Source organism: Daktulosphaira vitifoliae, unplaced genomic scaffold (assembly GCF_025091365.1).
Source record: "Daktulosphaira vitifoliae isolate Bord-2020 unplaced genomic scaffold, ASM2509136v1 Scaffold_1, whole genome shotgun sequence".
Lineage (NCBI taxonomy): Eukaryota > Metazoa > Arthropoda > Insecta > Hemiptera > Phylloxeridae > Daktulosphaira > Daktulosphaira vitifoliae.
The window spans coordinates 3,237,714-3,259,326 of NW_026099572.1; the positions used below are offsets into that span (position 1 = coordinate 3,237,714).

Sequence of the window (21,613 nt, forward strand, 5' to 3'; positions counted from 1 at the left end):
TCAGATATCATTATACTTGATCCAACTATACCACGTCACAACTGTGCCGCGACCCCCCTGTGCTGGGTTTTTTTTTTTATAGATGCTTAATGTCTTTACCTATTATTTGGTATATTTTTTTTATAAATTAACCCTTTACCAGTCCACAGGGGATGATTCAAAACGACAAATTTTTCACAAAAACTAATTTTTTCAACTTAACTTGAAATTATTGCGGAAAGTCTGACACTTTTATATATATCTTAAATTAAATCTAATGTAATGCAATTTATTATGGAAAAAAAAACTTTCGGACTTTATTTTGTCTTCATGGTGAAAATGGCTACCAAATGCTATTTTTGTGTAAAAATTCTCGATTTTATATTTTACATTTTTAACTTTAAAATGCTATAACTTTTTAAAAAATGTTTGAATCAATACAATTTTATTATGATAAATACTATTTATATACTTCTTTCATTTGACATATATTTTTTTAAATCGGACCATTTTCCTTTTTATAGGGGTGGTTTAAAACTTAAAAATGCGTATAGAAAATAGAACTTTTTCAATCTATTTTTGAATAAAAAATATTCATACGTAACCTAATAATCAAACATAAATATTTGTTATATTAATTAAATGGATTTTGTTATTATTTAAGCCATATGCAAAACTAATTGCAGATTAGAAATCAGTGGGAAGATGGGTTTAGAAAAATATATTTTAGTCTATAATGAAAATTCCTTGAAATTTATCCATATAATTTAATTATAATTTCTCCATAAAAATTACTTGCTTAAAATTTAATTTCTATAATATATATTTATACATACAGAGTGATTTTTTTATCATAACCCACTCAATTACTTACAGAATAAATATAATTTAAACATTTTTTTTTTGGTTATCTTTAGTTACACTTTATTCTTGAATTATGAATTATTTAAAACTTTTCATGTTCATCCCTTATGCCTTGTAAGGGTGTCAACGTTGTTTTTTTTGAATGGGAACACATATTTTGAATTAAATAAAATGTTTGAATTTTTAATTCATTAGTAAAAGGTATTTGAATTTTTATTATAACTTTATTAGTTTATTAGATATAAACATTTAACGTTTCAAATTTTTAAGTTAATATACATGTATAATACACAAGGGATTGTAAATACAGGTAGCTAATTGGATTTTTATGACATTGCTGCCACAGTCACGGATTGTTTATTATCAATTATAATTATCAATATATATACTTTCTGTATTGTCAGTTAGTGTATTTATTAACTCATAACAATGTGCCTTACTACCATTGATAATAACAATGCTGTGTAACTGCTAATATCGATGTCATAAAAAACCAATTAGCTACTTGTATTTGTAATTCCTTATGTGTTATACATAACACATATGTATATTAAATCAAAAATTTGAAACTTTAAGTGTTTATATATAATAAACAAATAAAGTTATAATAAATATTCAAATGACATTTACTGTTAAATTAAAAACTCAAACATATTATTAAATTCAAAATATGTGTTTCCATTTAAAAAAATAAAGTTGACACCCTTACAAGGCATAAGGGATGAACATGAAAAGTTTTAAATAGATAATAATTCAAGAATAATGTGTAACTAAAGAAAACCAAAAAAAAAAAAGTTTAAATTATTATTACTCTGCAAGTAGGGTTATGATAAAAAAATCACTCTGTATATTACACTTATAAATCATAAAACTTGTAATTATGATATAAATAAGGAAATAGGAATTCATTTTGCTTTTGATAAAATTCACCAACTTCTTAAAATTAAGCACTATTGACAAATTTGCATCTAAGCGTTTTTAGCTTCGATGCGAAGCGGAGAAGGTATTAATTTTACTATGATGTGTTTTTTTTTTTTTTTTTATGTCTGTTGCCACTTTTTCTCAGCTCTCACTGGACCGATTTCTTTCAAAAATACGTCAAAAGATCACAAATCGTATCTAGTTGAAGACATTACCCTTAAAAATTGAAAAAAATTCCCTCGTTCCCCGCAAATGGGGGAAATATCCAAAAAAATTACAAATTTAAAAATCGCTAATTTTCGAAATTTTTTCATTTTTGTTTCTTAAAACTTCCATAACTTTTTGAAAAATCAACAAATCAACATAATTTTTTTTTATACTAAAACCTTAAATATTTACCTTTCATTTGATATCATTTTTTTGAAAATCTATCACTTAACCTGCTCATTGGGGGGGATTTAAAATGGCAACTTTTTTACAAAAATTAATTTTTTCAACTTAATTTTTGAAAATGTTCCGGAAAGACTGCGTCCTTTAAACATATATCAAATTAAAGCTTATTTTATGTACTACAAAATGAAAAAAAAAAATTTGTCCCGACACTTTTTTTTCTACATTTAAACGGCTGCCGTAGTTAAAAAAACACTATTTTTGTGTTAAAATTTTCGATTTTCGATTTTAAATTTTCAACTTAAAAATGCTATAACTTTTTGAAAAATGTATATATCAGCACAAATTTTTTTTTTCTAAATACATTATAAGTACATCTTTCATTTGACATACTTTTTATTAAAATTGGACAATTTCCCCTTATATAGGGGGCGTTCAAAACTTAAAATATTGTAAAAAACATAGATCTTTTTCAACTGAACTTTTGAAAATGTTCCGGAAATACTGCGTCCTTTAAACATATATCAAATCAAAGGTTATGTTATATACTATCAAATGAAAAAAAAAAATTTGTCCCGACATCTTATCTTCTATGTGCAAATGGCTGTCGAAAATTTAAAAAAAAATGTAATGTTTGCGATAAAAATTACATTTTATCGGGATGTTTTTTGTACTTAAAACTGCCATAACTTTTTCAAAAATGAACAAATAAAAATAATATTTTTTTGTATTGAAACCTTAGATATTTCCCTTTCATTTGATATAATTTTTTTTGAAAATCTAACACTTATTCTGCTCACTGGGAGGATTTAAAATAGTAACTTTTTTACAAAAAATAACTTTTTCAACTTAATTTTTGAAAATGTTCCGGAAATACTGCGTCCTTTAAACATATATAAAATTAAAGCTTATTTTATGTACTACAAAATGAAAAAAAAAAATTTGTCCCGACGATCTATCTTCTATACGCAAATGGCTACCATATTGAAAAATATACTATTTTTGTATGATAATTATGGGTTTTGTATTTTATTTTAATAGAAGTTGATGTTGCTTTTGCAATTATCCATCAATTTTTTAAAATTAAACACTATCTACAGATTTGCATCGAAGCGTTTCTTATGATAGTGATTTTAATCACTGTCAGATTAAATCTATACTGGACTCTACTATGCAATGTCTCCACTATGCCGCGACCCCACTGTGCTACCGTTTTTTTATTATAAATAAATAAATCTATACTGGACCCAACTATGACACATTTTCACCGTGAAGACAAAATAAAGTCTGAAATTTTTTTCTTCATAATAAAGTATATTACATAAGCTTTAATTTAAGGTATATATAAAAGTGTCAGTATTTCCGGAACACTTTAAAAAGTTAATTTTTTGTCAAAAAGTTGTCGTTTTAAATCCCCCCCTGTGGGCAGGTAAAGGGTCAAATTTATAAAAAAAATATATTAAATGATAGGTAAGGACATAACGCATCTATTAAAAAAAAATTATATTGATTTGTTTAATTTTGAATGTTATGGCAGTTTTAAGTAAAAAAAATTGAAAAAATGTAGAAAATTAGTGATTTTTAAATTTGTAATTTTTTTGGAGGGGAACAAGGGAAATTTGTTCAATTTTTGATGGTAATGTCTTCAACTAGATACGATTTGTGATCTATATATACAGGGTGTTCAGTAAGTCAGGAAACGGGTATCTATTGTTCTCATTGTTACAAACAATATAGAATTAAATATATGGGGCCTATAATGAAGGTCATCTTCCAGACAAATTAATTAATTTTGCAACCCTTAAAATTTTGTCTAAATTATAACATGAATAAAATCATATATAAGAGTACAATATAGAATACATTGATTTATTTTTATTATGAATAATTGTAAAAAATAACAACTTTAGGTATATTGGGAAAAAATCAGTACATACCTCATTTTGAGTTTACATTTTGGTAAAACTATTAGTTATTCAGATGCTATGCTTTTACTGTAAACACATATTGCCATGACTCTCACAATTCATGATAATTCAGTACTTAGAAACATAATATTATATTAGTTATTTTTAAAACACGAAAAATATAAACTAAAACTAAACGCAATGGCACAGCCTTTTATTAAGTAATAATTTTATCTTTAGATCAATAAAGTATAATAAATTTAAAACTTTTCTTTCTTTTTAAGTAAACATTTTCAATGTTATTTAAAAAGAACAAAATTTGTATTTTTAATGATAAAAAATAATAATAACTATTAAATAAGTATGGTTCTTATACATAGCTATTATTCTTCATGTTATGAATTAATTTTTTTCAGTTAAATGATAATCAAATAAACAATTGGAGTTGTATTGAAATTTTGGGGAAAATGAATAAATTAGAAACTATTTATTTGGAACATAATCCTATTAGCAAAGACAGTGCTTACCGGAGAAAAATCAAGCTAATTATTCCTTGGATAAATCAAATTGATGCTACACTAGCAAAATAAATGTTCAACAAAATTTTTACTGATTATTAACTAACTAGAATTTTAATGTGAAACTTTAAAAATATTTGTTTTTTTTTAACTAAAAAATTAGGATATAAGATATAATTTTAAATCATGTCACATTATTTTTTAATAATAAAATAATACATAATTAAAATATATTAATTATTCATTTTAAGTTTAACAATAGAATTTTCATCAATAGGATTTATAACTTGACCCATTTCTGTAATAATAGGAGGATCAATTAGTTTGCGAAAAACAGTTTCAGGAACCCATGATTGTCCAACAGGTACTTTAATAGTTTCTTCATATTCTTGTACATTTTTAAATGGGTATGGTAATTCTGAAACCTAGAATTTTAAAATATAACATTTAATAGAAAATTATCAAACAATAAAATATAAGTTATTTAAAAATGTTCAAATTAAATTTTTTTTAATAGTTAACTGCTTAAAATACTAACAAAGCAAATAGAAACGTTATTATTATTATGATAATCAATATTACCATGTGAGACTTTAGTGAGTCATCAGCATTTTCATGAATAATGACCTTTTCTCTATTAAAATCTTTACGAGGTGGTTTAGCAGGTATTCTAAAGAAACCAAGATTAGGTCGTCTTTTAAATGTTCTTTGTTTTATATTTGGGCCTGTCCATTTACCCCAACCAGGAAGTGCTGTTGGAAGTTTTGGTTTTGACTCTTCTTCAAGTTTTTTTTTCTCATCCCTTTAAAAAATAGTTTATCTTTATAAATAAATAAATATAAATTTAACAGTTTTATAATAAATATTACTTGAATTCATTAATAATATCATCATCAGCAAAAGCTTCAGCAATTAATTCTTCTTGTTTTTCTGTATCATCTATGCACTCTTCAATTTGAGCCATCTCTGTTGACTCTAAATTTATAGGTTTCACTTGAAGAAATTCTGTTGGATCAATGTTTTTACTTTCAAATTGTAATGGCTTCTCAATTTTATTAGAAAGTAAAAATTGGCCCCTTTCAATATAATTTGTATCTGATACATTAGTTTCATATTTATTTTCATTTAAGGGTTCATTTATATGGGTATTTATTCGTTTATTTGGCATTTTCAAATAATCTTCATTTTTAATTTTATTATGACTTCCATCAGATGAAATTTCTTGTAATTTTTTATTTTTAAATCTATCTTTATTTAAGTCATTGTTAACATTACTCAATTTCTTATCAATTTGTTCTTTTAAAGCTTGTTCAACTTCTTTAAAAACACTTTCTACATTTTTATGCTTTTTTTGTTTCTTGGATTTTTTATTTTCTATTGAGATAGTCCATGTTCCTGTAGCTGTTTGAATTACTTCAGTTTCTCCATTATTTTTTTTGATAGTTTCACTATAACTACTATTATCTATCTTAAAAGAGTTATTATCTCTATTGCCTTCCAATTGAATAAAATGATTTGATGATTTATTTTTTTTCTTAGGATTTTTTATTTTTATTATTTCCACATCACTTTCTTCATTACTTAAAACGCCTAATTCTTCAATTGAAATTTCTTTTATTTTGTTTTGATGTTTAAATTTGTTATCATCTAATGACTTTAAATATTCAACACTTGTACATGCATTTTTTTTTTCTTTAGAAGATTCATCACATTTACTTTCGCTTAAATTATATTTTTGTTGCAGAATTTCTTTATTGTCATCTAAGTCTTTTTCATTATTTTCTTTAACAAATTTATTATAACCATCCATAAAATCAGCAAACTCTTTACGATCAGCAAGCCATGGATTATTAGGATCAAATACTTCTTCAGTTTTTGTAAAATCTTGATCAGAATCTGTATCACTGGTATCTACATTATCATTTAATGATGGTCCCAATTTTTGAGTTAGTTCTTTACTTTTTCTCAGTTGTTCAGCTAGAGCAATTCGACTCTGTAAAATAAAATGATGCTATAAAAATTAAAAACTGAAAATAATTTGAGAAAATATAACATACTTCCTTATCATATTTTGCTCTAACAACATGATTTCTAGCCCATTGTCCAGTAGATTTATGTCTTAAGCTTGCTCTTTCTTCAGCTCTAGTTTTTTCTATTTCATTAAGTTTTTCTAAAGCTGCTACAGGATCAGTATCTTGAAGTTTTTCAAATTCTTTTATTTGTTCCTTAGTTTTTTCTTTTCTCAATAGCCGGTGGTATTTTTTACTTTTTATTTTATTTAGTCTATGTGCTTTAGCATGCCTGTAAGATTCTTGAGCTCTAAACTTAGCCATAGCTTTACGTTTTTCTAAAAGTTCTTTTAATGTCAGCGGATATTTTTCTTTTTCTTTTTCTATCCACGACATTTTCTGAGAAATAGTTTATGAAATAAACCATTAATATATACAGAGTGATTTTTTTATCATTGATTTAATCAAAAAATAAATATAATATTGATAATTTTTATTTTTATTTTTCTTAGTTCCATGATTTTAACTTATTGATCATAAATTATTTTTCATCTTTATCCCTTATACATTGTAAGAGAATCAACTTTAATTTTTCAATTTTTTCAACATTTATGTTTCATTAGCTTACATATTAGAAAATAATCTAATTATGAAAATGACTAGCTGATAACAAATTTTTAATTGACGGAAGTTATTACAATTTATAGTATTTAATTGAGGTGAGTGGGTGCTATTAATTTTTTTACTATACATTTTTCAGCCCTATTACTTTACTACTCCGTTTGCCTAGGTATACAAATTTTAATAACTTCTTAAATAATTAAAAAAATTAAAGATGACACCTTTAAAAGTTAAAACAGATGATGCTAAAACGTAATTTTTTAAATAAAATTAATACTATTTACTATAAAAAATACTTAAATTCATTCTTTGATTAATTAAAGTATTAATTAAGTTAGTAAATATATATTAAGTAGTCAATGTTAAATAATTATAAAGACTCCTGGTCTACTCCTGAAGGATATTAATTACATGACTAGATATCAAATAAGCATTTTGACTGGATTACTGATAGGACATGGTTATCAGCTTAAACATCTTTACACAATGGGAGTGACAGAATTATCACTGTGCAATAAGTGTATAATAGAAGAGGATGATTCATTTCACATTATGTGTGAATATGATACCTTGGTCATATTAAGATTTAAACATTTGGGAAAATCTTTTCCTAAAAAAGATGATATTAAAAATCTAAAACCCTAAGACGTACTTAATTTTGCTAGAGACAGGACTCTTTGAATATATATATATAGGTGTAGCTTAGTAAGAAATTCTAAATATAGTCTTAGGTATTCAACAATAGCAACAACATTTTGGTGGGAACACTTATAAAAGAAACCGAATTAATATAATTCAATAGGAGATGTGCACAATAGACCTATAGGTCTGAATGCATGGGTAGTTCTTGCCCATTTCTATAACAACTAAAACTAAATCAAAAATACCTTGTGTTCTGATACATACTATACTTTGCTGACGTTTAGCAACTACATCACTTGATTGCAATAAATTTGAAATAGTCTTCTGTAATTCTGTAGGTTCTGAACAATTCCTCGTAAAATCAACCATACGATTATCAAATACTTCAACTTCAGAACTTCTTAATGGAAATTTTAACTGATCAGAAGCTTTATTTTTTTCTATAACAGCTGACCACCTACTTATGTGTTTTTTAAAGTTTTCATAAGCTACAGCTCTTTTAATCTAAAATTACAAACATATTATACTTAATTAAAATAAATATTAAACTACTTATAATTAAAATCAATATATTGTAATATATTTTCTATACGAAACCTATACTATTTTTCCTGTTAACAAAATTACTTACCTTTTTTACATTATATAAAATAAAAAAATTAAACTAAATCATTTATTTAATTATACAAGAATAAAAGTATGAGTAATTTACCTTGTCAGCATGAATTTTATCTAATGGTTTTTGTAAAGGTTTTTTGGTAGTTTTAGCTACTTGTATCTTCTGTCTAATAAGAGGTGCTTTTTTCTTTAAAGCATCAGCTAAATCTTTCACATTGGTAGATTGTTGTTTATTGATAAAATGAAATTCAGATACTTCTAAACTAGGTTCATTTCGTAAACTTGGCTGTATTCTATAAATTACAATAAAATATTTAAGATTAATTTAATAATATACATTATAATGATAAAGAATACTACTAGTCTTACTTTCTACTAGTCTTCGATGTGATTTTCTCTAGTAAATTGCGATGCTTTTCTTCAGATACATCATCAAAATCTTCATCGATAATTTGATCTTCAATATTGGGTACAATCATTATAAATACAAAATTTAAAAAAAAAAAAGATATTTTATGTTTTAAATGTTAATTATGTTTAAGCTAAACACAATTTCCAGTATTTAAATAATAGTTATCCATCAGACAAAGGAATACTAGTAAACAGAATAGAATATGATCGTTTATGATGTACATGCGGTAAGTTATGTTATCAAAAATTTGATAACACGATATCTTTGATTATTTACACATAGATAGGCCACGGTATTCAAACAATTGGGAACCGATTTTTTGTTAATATATACTTGTAGAGATAGCGTTATATATCCTCTTAAGAAATATTAAATATTTAATAATAACGGTCCAGCTTGTTTATATTCGAGTAATAACTACAATTATCCATTTACGGCTAAAACCGCTAGCGCAAATTAAGATAAGAACCAGTTATTATTAAAAGGGCAATTGCTTGTATGATTTAAATGAAACTTTTCGTTATAAATACGAATTTGATTAAACATAATTTTGATTTTTATTTAATTAATATTAATTTATAATTGACTATTATTTGTTTTTTTTTAATTTTCTCTTAGTGTTGAGAATCTGAACTTAATATATAACAAGTTTCTCGCTACCGATTTATTCATTGTCATGATTTTTATATTATTTGGTGTTTAATTTCTTAACTTGCCTGTAATCAAGTGTAGGTGTGATATTAATTACTAATTCCGCATTTTATAATGTTTTTATATATAAAAATTAGTAATTTATTTTTTCAGAGATACAATGAAATATTAAAAAAAAAGTAAATTATAAATATTTTAGAAAAAAATATACTAACAAATAAAGCAATTTTAACCAAAGTTAAGATCAATTTAAAATGATAAAATAAGTTGAAATAGATTCAACCTATAAAAATATTAATTTCCTCTTGAAATCTTTTATTTATCCACGATGCCCATCTTATGAAATTTTGACTTCAAGTTAAATATTCTAAAAAGCTTACAACGTATTAAAGTTATAGTTAAATATTACAAGTGTGGTAAGCACTCTTGTGAAATATTCGTTATAAAATATAATTAATTTGTGATTATACTATTTAATTTAAAACTTAGTTGTGTTGTATACGACTTTTCATTTAAATAAATATAGTTTAAAAAACTGAAAAACACGCTTTTAAAGCATATCGAACTAAGCTTAAAACAATAATGAACGAAAATATTAGTATTATTGTGAAAAAGTGTCGGGCGCTCAATATACGAAAAATATGGCACAAAGCACCCACGCTTTTTTTCACAATAATACTAGTATTTTCGTTCATTATTGTTTTAAATATTTTTAACTTTATAATTTGATGTGCTTTAAAAGCGTGTTTTTTTAGTTTTTTAGATTATATTTATATTTCACTTCTTAGTTTTTTTGATATCGCTGTCACAGTCACGGAGTGATTATTATCAATTATCACTATTAATAGATATAATTTCTGTATTGCCAGTTAGTGTGTTTATAAACTCACAACAGTGTGTCTTATTACCATTGACAATAAAGGCTATATGCTTGATAATATCGTCATAAAAAACAAATTAGCTACCTGTATTTGTAATCCCTTATATATATTACATGTATATTAATTAAAAAAAATTTAAATCTTTAAATGTTTATATCAATAATAAACAATAAAAATTTGTTTATATATATATATATATATATATAATTGTATGTTTAGTCTTGTATTGAATACCACATTTTATGTCAAAGTCCTATTAAGGATTCTTAGTATAGTATTAAGATAAAAAATAAAAAGTGTTAAAATCATAAAACGAAATTTACGTGTACAACAATCACTGTTTAATAAAGTACATCGTAGATTTATTTAATAATTATTTTAAAATTTAAAATACTACGTATATTTTAACTAATAGATGCACTCGATATTTACGCTATCTATTAGCATAAATAATCATTATATTCATGATAAAAACTGAACTGCCAAAATTATGTCTATCGTTATTTATTTACTCTATGACCATGGTCTGTAGTTATACATTATTATAAATTTTAGGTTAGTATTTTATTGATAAGATTAAAATGACAATGCATAAGTAAACAACTGATGTTTTAGATGATATAATAGCTTAAACAAAATTGTCATTTTTAAAAAAAATTATTTGGTATTGTTTCGTTTTATGTGATTTTTCACTAAACAAAACATAATACAGTTAGATAGAATATAATTGTTGATTATTTATTACATTTACCGGTAAGTAGTTTGATTTTAATTTCATTCGCAGGGTGTTATTATATATGTGTAGAGAGCTAAAAATTTTAATTATTTATGTTTTCTGAGTACATTAACTAAGTTGTATTTATGGTAATTTTTAACAATTTCTTGTATTTATTTAAATATAATTATAATGTATTTTATTTTGCTCTTGCTGTAAGTTCCTCAGATACTGAATTAAATCTGAGGTAGCGAGTTCATAGTTAATTAAAAAAATAAAATAATGTTATATATCCTAGGACTAAATATATTATTTGACAACATTATAAAATATAATATTCAGTATTAATTAAAGAAACCCAATCAGATACCCCTAAGGTGAACTAATATTATTAGGAAGGGGGTAAATTCTGTGGTTTCCTGTTCCCTTCTACAGTGGGTACATGCCGTTTTTTCTATTGTAAAATACAGGTATGGTCACCCATCTGTACATTACAGCGACAAGCTTTGTTTATCACTAGAGTTTTGTAAAAATCTTATGTATCCACACCCTTATTAATTTATTAAAGAATCAAATTAGCATAATATTTAATTGTACATAGATAATAATAAAAATGTAATATAATGTAATTTAATTTTTAAAAGTTATGATAAGTAAACTAAAATTTTAATAATTTTACTAAAAAATAGATTTGTGAGACGGCATTCTTACTATCTAGTTGTTGGTTAGTGGGTAGAACCTCCTACAAAATAATTCAACACTGTTATTAGTTATGTAAATCCCAATAATTGTTTTAACTTTATAGAATAGAAAATGGTTTTTAATTTTTTTTGTATAACTTGGAAGTGTTGGGTTTTTAAAGATAATAAGTGTTTGTATTTTTAGTGTTATTTATTTAAATTTATATTTAATAACAGATTCATACTGAATTATCAAAAATAATGGACATTTTCAAACAAGGAGCTGAATCTAAGATTTATTGCACTACTTATTTAAATAAAAATGCAATTATTAAAGAACGATTTCCAAAAAAATACAGAAACAAAGTTTTAGATCAATCAATACGAAAAGAGCGTACTAAGGCTGAAGCAAAAGCAATTTTAAAATGTAAACAATCTGGTATTTGTACACCTGCTTTATACAATATAGATATTGAAAATTGCAAAATTGCTATGGAAGATATATGTGGTCAAACAGTAAATGAATATTTGACTGATTTCAATCAAAATAAAAAAGATGAATCAAAAGAATTATTAAACTTATTGATTCAAGTTGGTAAAATTATTGGCAAAATGCATTTAAATAATATTTTTCATGGTGATTTAACTACATCAAACATTTTAATAAAGCAAGATGGTGCCTTGGTTTTAATTGATTTCGGACTCAGTCACTTTAATCCGAGTGTTGAAGATAGAGCTGTTGATTTGTATGTTCTGGAAAGAGCATTTATCAGTACTCATTCTAATTATACAAAACTGTTTTCTTACATATTGGATGGTTACAAAGAAAATTATAAGTCTGGATTTGAAGCTGTCTTTAATCAACTTCAAAATGTTAGGGCTCGTGGTCGCAAAAGATTAATGGTTGGATAGAAAAATCTTTCATGAGTTTAAAATCATTGTATTTTATTTAATTTTCAAATAAATATTTTAAGAGAAATTATTTGTTTACATATATTATTATGAACTATCATTATATCCATGAAAAATTAGCTATTTATTTTTAAGTAATGTCTTTGACATTTTTTTTACTTAATCTATTTTACCTTTAGTTTATTTGAATTATATTATAGGTTTTTTTATTTTTTAACATATTAGTTTTGTATGTTTTCATCATATTTTAAGTAAATATTAAATGCTATTTTTTATCCTATAAATACTATAATTAATTAAGTATTAAATATAATCAAACATTTTTACTTTTTAAGGAAATTAAAGTTCTGAATTTAATTTTAACAGTTATAGTTGTTTATATGTATATATTAAAAATCAGAATTGTAATAGGGGTGTGGTAGCTTAGGCAATATTCTTAGGTACAATCATTAGTCACCATCACCTTCACTAATCACTTATTTAAATATGTCTGAAACACTAAAAAAGAATTTATGGTTTAGGGTTATTAAAGCACACATTTAAAGTACTTTTTATAATTTTAGACTCCATAAAAAAAATACGAGAAAAAAGGTCATTTGATTGTAAGTTGATAAAACTTGGTTGATAATATTATTATGATTTAAAGCTTAATTTTAATCATTATGTATTTTTTGTGTTAACACAATATTATTAATATCAGGAAATAAATTAGAAGATTTTATTACTGTATCATTCTTTAAAAATTATAGTCAGTTAAACAGAAATTTTACGCTTATATTCTAGAGAAAAATAATACAAAAAATAACCATTCATAGTATATGAGGAAATTAATGGTGATATAACTTGTTTATATTTTAATAAGTGTGAAATAAAATCATCTGTTGAAAAAAAATTAACCCAATAAAATTCACACTAAGAACAAGATGTGATAATAACTAGACTGACATCTAGTAATATCTATAACAATTATAATCGACAGGTTCAAAACTAAATCCATATACATTTATGAAATCATAGTTATCATTTAACATTTATTATTTGAATACCAACCACAATTTAAAAAAAAATGATGACTAATCAAACAATCTTATTAAATAGCTCAATAATATTCCATAAAATATTTTGACAACTTGCAAGTTCAGTCATGTTTACAGTATCCTCCAGAGGACATTGAAAATTAGGCTTTTATAAATTTTCGTCCCAAATCCAAAATTGAGGTTTCTTAGGATTTTTTTTATAATAATTTCATAAAAAATAAAATTTAACAAAATTTCATGTGAAATTTTGATACAAAAAAAAAAATGTCACTCGATTTTACTATATTATTATCATAACATAATTATTTTTGGTTATATCATATTCATAATCTTAGTGCGATTATTGAATTTAAATGTGATTTTCTTAGGGTTCTTATAGTATGAATATTTCTTTAATGTGTTACTTTTTTCTAATGATTAATATTATTTTTTACAAATAATGTAGAAAATCCACTAATGAGTTGGCCTGGCCTAGTGTGTAGAAACGTATAATTTAGTGCACAGGGTCCTCAGTGTGCCAACAAGATTTTTCTTGTGATTTTCACATTAATGGTATCTGATCACCAGTGTAAGCTAACCATAATACAGGCCTTGTCCATCATTGGCCTAGCCATGAACTATCTTAGACTCCCTAACATGTGAGGATCACCACCCTTAGTAACATGCTAAGTTCAAGAATTAGAAGAATGTTAAACTAATCATTTTTTAATGTAGCAAATCAATTAGTTACCTGTGTTTAGAGATTACAAGTCTGTAAAATTATAAAGTGACCCTTTATTTTGTATAAGAAATTTGCAAAAAATTTATTAATATAGTTAATTTTTATATTTTTTTGTGAATCAAGTGAAAGACATTCTATGATATATAACTATAATAGAATTATATAAATCTTTATATATAATTATTAGGTATATCCTGTATATCTTAAAAGTATAGTATAATTGATTGAAGTTATTGAAATTTTAGAACTTAAATTAAGTTCAACTCTAGTTTATATAAAAAAAATTCAATATCACTTAATCATGGATTATTATTTTTAATAACCTGTATTTAAATTATTTTATTAAAAATTTGGAGTTATAAGAGTTAAATTTTAAAATTTTAGTGATGGAATACATAAAATGATACTTATTATGTAATAATAAATATAATACTATAAATTAAAATATAATATTTATTTATTCCATTGTTATTTCACAAACTACTGTGAAATTAATAATAAGTTTTACTTTTTTTTCCAGATTAATATGGATATAGCTGAAGGTATAACTCCTGAGTATTTAAAATTAGCGCAAATTAAATTTTGTTTAACTCTTCCACAATATAAAAATGATCGTGATCTTAATTCACGTCTACTAGCTGGTATTATAGCTAATAACATGGCACCATATTATAAAGAGGTTTGTGCTGATTTAGGTTGGGATTTTGATCATTCTTTATATGAAAATTTAGCTGCAAATAATGCTAAAAGAATGGCTGAGCTTGAACAAGAAAAAAATCCCACTATGGTTGATGATGATGATCCAGTTTCTGGAATTTGGCAAGCTAAACTGCAGTATTTATGTTCAATTGGAGATCGAATTGAAGCTACTAAGTTAGCTGAATCGAAATTAGAAGAAAAAAATATACCTAAGTCTCAACAAATCGATACTGTATTTGCTTTATTTAGAGTAGCATATTTCCATGGATGTGATATTCTTGCCATGAAAAAAGCTATAGACAAAGCAACAGAATTAATTGAGGGTGGATCTGGAGGTGACTGGAGTGCGAGAAATAAATTGAAAGCATATGATGGTATATGGAGTTTGGCAATTAGAGATTTCAACCGTGCTGCTAAGTTGTTTGTTGATGTTGTACCAACTTTTGAATCTTATGAACTTGCAGATTTTAGTACAATAATTAAGTATACAGTATATTCATCAATGATAGCTTTCCCTAGATATGAATTGAAAAAAACACTTATGCATCATGGAGTTATGGCTCAAGCTTTAAATTCTGATTCCAAAGAACTGAAAGGCTATTTTGTATCTCTTTATGAAGGACAGTATTCAAAATTTCTTGTTTATTTAGCCCAAATTGAAACAAATATGAAACAGGATCCTTTGTTACATCCTCATTACAAGTTTTATATTCAAGAAATGAGATTATTAGCATACAAACAGATATTACAAGCATATAGATCATTGAGTTTGGACTATATGGCTGAATCATTCGGAGTAACTAAAGAATTTGTAGAAAAAGAAGTAGCTCGATTTGCTGCTGCTGGACGTCTAACATGCAAAATTGACCATGTTGCTGGAGCGGTTGTAACTAGCAGTACATCAAAATGTAGTCTACAACTTGGAGCACCAGAATCTAGATTGGAGAGAGGTATCTTGTACCAAACAACTGTGAAGAAAGGAGATATATTACTTAATAGACTTAAAAAATTGGCTCGTGTAATGGATTTCTAAAATTATGTGAATTTAATTGTGTTTTTTGTAATTTTTTCAACAAGTTCATAACATAAATAGTAAGTTATAATTTATTTATTAATATTAAAAACCTTAGTTTCTTTAAATCAATGTGTTGAAAACCCAAAATTCTATCTAGGTATATATTAAATCTATAGTTCTTAAAATTAAATAAACTTGTAGAATATGTACATTTTATCAATTCATTTAATAAGTTTAAATAAAACATGGTTAAAAAAAAATAAATTATTTTAATGTTTATTATTTTTAATTTTTTAATTTGATTTAATTTAATTTAATTCTTAATTTGATCAATTAATAAATTTAGATTAAGAAGGGGTCAATGACCTAGAGCCTATCTAGATTATTACTAGGCTAGTTATTAGTGAAAGAGTTTTACTGGTTTTATTTTTCGCTCATTTTTTTTATGCTAGCAATATTTTCAATAAGTGCTCATCTCAATGACCACTATAAGGTTCATATAAGTCATAATACAGCTCTGACACAGTCACGAGTTCAAGGTTCAATTACCAATTTCAAAAATAAATATATTATTTAGTATTTATAAGTAATAATAATTCAAATTAATAGAAATATGTTACTAAAAAATAAAAATGTTTCAATTATATAGTTATTTTAATAGAAATAATGGTCAACGATAAATCAGTAATTATGTATCTTAAGCCACTTTAAAGTGTTCAGCATCAGTAACGGCTTACACTGAATTTTTTTTTGTAAAAAAGTCAACTGGTCACTTTTCGATAGACAAAAAATAAAATATTTATACCAACTGATAATTATCCCAATTATAGTGACTTCAATAGATAGTGAGCATAATATTTACAATTTTCTCAGATAAAAAAAATATTAAAAATTAATACGGCCTGTTTCTCATTAAAATGAAATAATTTTTTAAAATGTATATTGGTGATTAGAGAGAACAAAAATTCCGAATATTCCGATAAATATAACATTTGATTTTTTTAAAAACTAGCTAAAGGAACAAAACATAGAACAGGATACATAAATGAGATTATTAATATAACAAAGTTATATATGAATTTAAATGTTTTTCAGTTTCAAAATAAATTTAATGAGCAAACTGAGGGCATAGCAATGGGAAATCCACTATCACCATTTTTAGCAGAACTTTTCATGAGTAGGTTTGAAACAAATTCAAAACACTTATGGTGATTTTCCAAAAAATTAGGTTAGGTATGTAGATGATATTTTTGCAGTTATAAATAAAGATTTAATATGGAGGTTTCCATACAACATTTAAATTCTTTTTACCCATCGATTAAATTCACATATGAAGAAAAAGTAGAAGGAAAATTGCGGTTTTGGATTTATTAGTTAAAAGAGCAGAGGGGGAACTAAATTTTGAAATTTATCGAAAAAACACGTACATTTTTAGGTATATTCCGAACAAATCGAACCACACCTGGCAACACAAATTAGCAGCTTTTAATAGTATGGTTTACAAATTAATTAATATTCCGATGAATAAAATAGATTTTGATAAAGAACTGGTGGATATAAAAGAAATAGCTAGATTAATGGGTATAACAAAAACATAATTTCAAAATTAGTCCGAACCCAAAAGTGGAATAAAGAAAAGAGGGCAGCTAGTACGCTCACTAGTAGCGTGGGGGAACAAAAAGTAATTAGATCACCCATTTTATATTATTCGGGGATCTCAAGTGGTCTAGTTAGAATATTTAAGAATTTTGGTATTACTTTAGTAACATCAAAGAGTAATAATTTAAGATATTTATTAGGTAACCCTAAAGATAAGGTAGATGAAGGGAAGTCATTTATAAAATACAATGTGAAAGTTGTAATAAATGTTACGTAGGATAAACAAAAAGAAATATAGGGTCAGGTTTAAAGAACACTTAAGAAACATTAAAAATCAAGAAGTTGAGAAATCTCCAGTGGCTGAACATTTATTGACACATAATCACTTCATTAAAACCATAAAACTAATTAAAATCGTAAATAATTACAAAGAATTTAATATTAGAGAGGAAATAGAAATGTTTAAAAATAAAAACAACTTAATTAATTGGGATCATGGCCCACTGAAAAATTCATTATTAAACTTGTGTAAACTGGCAAAATGTGATAATATTACTTAGTGATGACATCATTATCTGATAAGGTCACTAGGGGTATATAAAGGAGTTTAATATTTTTTAGCTTTTAAATAAATAATATTTTTAATATAGTTTTAATTTTATTTAACCTTATATTCTTATGTTAAATTAATTTAGTTTACGTATTACAACAAATAGGTTTGTGCTCTAGACATTTAGACACTCGCTTGCTACGCTCACTTGTCGCGTCTATTTTGCTTAGCACACTAAAAATATTCTAGGTTTTAAGTGTACAGTAAACATAAATTAACATAGAAACTTTTAAAGCACTTAATACAATAAAAGTTGACACGAAAATAACTAATATTATTAGTAAATTTAGATTTAAATTAGAGGTGTCGTTTTAGATTTCACTAGAATGGAGCAAATTTTTGAACAGCCCATAATTTTACAATGAACGCTATCACTCGTAGGTCATCCTATAACAACTTGTAACCTTTACATTTTTTATAAAAATTGACAAAACAGAACTTTTTCTAAAATAATTTTAACAATAAAAAATAAAAACAAATTGTAAAGAATTATCAAGGAAAGATCTTTAGGAATTAAAAATAACAATAATAATATATTTCTTAATTATATACTTCAATAAAAACCATTAATCTTAGCTATTAAGACTAGGACCAAAGACCGATAAACGTTATTTTTTCCTTGAATTTCAATTTATAAATTTCGCAATTATACATCAACTATTTTTATTGGATGAAACTAAAGTGTAAACGTTATACACAAAATAATTAGATATATTTTCATTTTATTTTGAGGCTCGATTTGTTTGAGTTACATGTTTTATATTGAACGATGAAGTAATAATTTGTATCTGAATAACAGAAAGACAGTCAAAATCGGGTTTCTATAGTATTTTAAATAATTAAATATGAAACATTAAGTGTCTTTTTTTATCAAATATTGTTATTTTGTTGTCCCATTTTTTAGACTATTATAAATTAATTTTTTAACGAGGAACGGTCTTGCTCGAAGTATGAACCCGCAATCTAGTGTGTGTATCGATCCAGCTGAAAATTAGACTGGGGTAAATGCCTAATTTGCTGTCCCCTAATTGACTAACCTGATTTAAAATGATTTAGGTAATTACATATGATTTTATATAATTTTTTGTTTTGATGGGTAGAAAATTTTAATTTTGCATCTCCAAATATTTTATTCCAGTTATTTATATGATATACCTCCTATAGATATTATCATGTGACATTACTCCGATATATTGGAGTATTATCAGAGGGACTGAGTGGCCGAGTCGATAATGTGGTAATGCTTGACGCGAACTGCATTGGATTTGAAACTCGGTCACGGGCGGCTTCATTTGCTGAGTGAGAGATCAGTTTGGTAATTGGAATCACCATCCTTCGCTCGGACGATGTACTAACCACTCAACTTGGAGTATCAATGGTTAAGAAACCTTTAGAGGAGGCCCTAATGGGCTTATAAGCTGTTAAATATATATATATATATATATATATATATATATATTAGAGTAATATCATATCACTTACGTAAAAATATAAATATAAATAATCGAATATAGCGATATTTATTTTGATGATAATTACTAACGATATTTTCGACTACCTGTGGCGTGCAAATTACATACCTTTATTTTAATGCAGAATCCTTAGGATTTAATAGGAATTAAATACTCTATACCTATTTAAACTAAAATGTACATAATAAAATTTTGTATACACGTATTTAATTCAAGGGATACATTTCAATTTTCAGAGAAAATATTTTGTAACAGGGTATTCACTATTTTAGGCCACGAAAGAATAGTAGTTACTTTTCAAAGAAGTTTTTTCTTTACAAGTACTCTAAGTCAATTTATAAAAACCTTAAGTGATTTCAAATTGAATTTGGTCTGCAAATATTTATTATTTACCCATCACCTTTTATAATACTAAACAAAGAAGTTCTTAAGTATATCCAAGTTTCTTATGATATTATAACCTCATAAGTACATATAATAAAGGAGACTCGTTACCATTACGTTAACAATAATTTTATAATCAGTTATAAGTAAATAAAAAATAATATTACAACTAACATTTGTATATAATAACCGTATTTCAACACAATAATATTTTCATATGTTTTATGTATAATATTTATATTTGTATGTATAATTATTTATAATTTATATATATATTTATTATGCTTGTCTACATTTTTAATAAAATAACTGTAATAATTATAATTATTTTTATGTTATACAAAGCTTAGCAACATCAATAACAACTATCTATGTATAGTGTAAAAAGCTTATAAACTACAAAAAAATATTTTTAAATAAAAATAAGTAAAAATCAAAACATAACTAGAGTATATATTTATCTTTTAACAATTAAGTAACTTATTTATAAACTTTTAAAAATAATTGTCGTACATCTCTTTGTATAATTTCAAGTATAGTTTTTATTATGTAACGTATATTTTGCACGTAGTGAGTGCGACGTGCATGGTATTTTTCAGTTACTGAGCATTTATATTTTTTGAAAGCTTCTATGCGTGTAGTTGATTTATTGATGGTATTAGTAAGCAAAAACTGATAAGTACTCAGTCTCATTGAACGATAAATCATTATTCATGCTACGTTAATTTTTGTCTAAAAAAATATTACAAGTAATAAAAATGACTTCAAAATTTGATCTAAATCATACATCAACTGTATTTTCTATAGCTATATAAAAAATAAAACTTTTGCAAAAATTTTTTGTTTCCACGAGCACAATATAATTAAAAAACGATTTATTTATTTAGTATAAAATAAGATGGCGCTGCAATTCGTGTTTTCCCGTTAGACTATTAATAAATATTCAATGTTATTTACAAATAGCCATTTTAATATGAGCAACTAGACTTCACTCGAGGTTTTTTATCTTTAGAATTTTGTATAACAATCAATAATAATTTTTTCTTTTTTACCAACGCTCGTATTGTCATAATTATTTAGGAACACGATCCACATATTAGTGGAAAAAAAACGAGCCCCGGATGGTGTAGTATTGTTTTTCCCTTTCATACTGATATGTGGGCGGAAATTAGAGTCGTGAATAAATAAAATATATTAAATTTACACAGCTAAAGGACGAATGAACCACAAAACATGCAAATACTAACGTAGTATATAGTTGTACTAGTAATAGTAGTAGTAGTACGTATAAATATTAAGAGTAATAATTAGTAATGACTAGTTTTTTTTTTTTTATAAAATTTTGAATAATAATCA

At 24.9% G+C, this 21,613-nt stretch overlaps 3 protein-coding genes across 8 annotated transcripts in view; 2 read left to right on the forward strand and 1 right to left on the reverse strand.

Annotated features, from left to right (window-relative positions):
- The window catches only part of LOC126895793 (protein phosphatase 1 regulatory subunit 7-like), a 6,670-nt gene extending 1,862 nt beyond the window's left edge, over positions 1–4,808 (forward strand). For both annotated transcript variants that reach the window (XM_050668028.1, XM_050668029.1), the window contains exon 6: positions 4,478–4,808. In XM_050668028.1, coding sequence (XP_050523985.1) covers positions 4,478–4,651 — 174 coding nt within the window. In that variant the 3' untranslated portion in view covers positions 4,652–4,808. The remainder of the gene's footprint in view (positions 1–4,477) is intronic.
- LOC126895776 (U3 small nucleolar RNA-associated protein 14 homolog A) lies at positions 4,738–9,111 on the reverse strand. The gene is made up of 7 exons (XM_050667996.1): positions 8,839–9,111; positions 8,564–8,762; positions 8,116–8,355; positions 6,637–6,987; positions 5,449–6,572; positions 5,162–5,381; positions 4,738–5,004 (listed from the first exon to the last, which is right to left on the reverse strand). Exons 1-7 carry the CDS (start codon positions 8,946–8,948, stop codon positions 4,813–4,815), a joined length of 2,436 nt encoding a protein of 811 aa, XP_050523953.1. The 5' UTR covers positions 8,949–9,111; the 3' UTR covers positions 4,738–4,812.
- Positions 9,112–10,984: 1,873 nt separating this feature from the next.
- On the forward strand, positions 10,985–21,590 carry LOC126895783 (EKC/KEOPS complex subunit bud32-like). Of its 5 annotated transcripts, none has more exons than XR_007701719.1 (3): positions 11,009–11,166; positions 14,999–19,457; positions 19,566–21,590. XR_007701719.1 is itself a non-coding variant. In XM_050668008.1 (3 exons), the coding sequence occupies exon 3, from the start codon at positions 15,005–15,007 to the stop codon at positions 16,208–16,210; it is 1,206 nt and encodes a 401-aa protein (XP_050523965.1). In that variant the 5' UTR covers positions 11,009–11,166; positions 13,284–13,322; positions 14,999–15,004; the 3' UTR covers positions 16,211–21,590. The 5 variants fall into 5 exon arrangements, 3 of the variants coding, with proteins under 3 accessions (XP_050523966.1, XP_050523965.1, XP_050523964.1); XR_007701720.1 differs by having other exon boundaries at positions 14,999–17,425; XM_050668008.1 differs by adding an exon at positions 13,284–13,322 and having other exon boundaries at positions 14,999–21,590.
- Positions 21,591–21,613: the final 23 nt, after the last annotated feature.

Excerpts from the sequence above, each read along its gene's own strand:
- LOC126895776 (XM_050667996.1), bottom strand. The coding sequence starts at position 8,948 with ATGATTGTACCCAATATTGAAGATCAAATTATCGATGAAGATTTTGAT. Across the intron at positions 5,382-5,448 it reads GATATTATTAATGAATTCAA|GGATGAGAAAAAAAAACTTG; the intron begins GTAATATTTATT and ends TATTTTTTAAAG. Across the intron at positions 5,005-5,161 it reads ACTCACTAAAGTCTCACATG|GTTTCAGAATTACCATACCC; the intron begins GTAATATTGATT and ends TTAAAATTCTAG.
- LOC126895783 (XM_050668008.1), top strand. The coding sequence starts at position 15,005 with ATGGATATAGCTGAAGGTATAACTCCTGAGTATTTAAAATTAGCGCAA.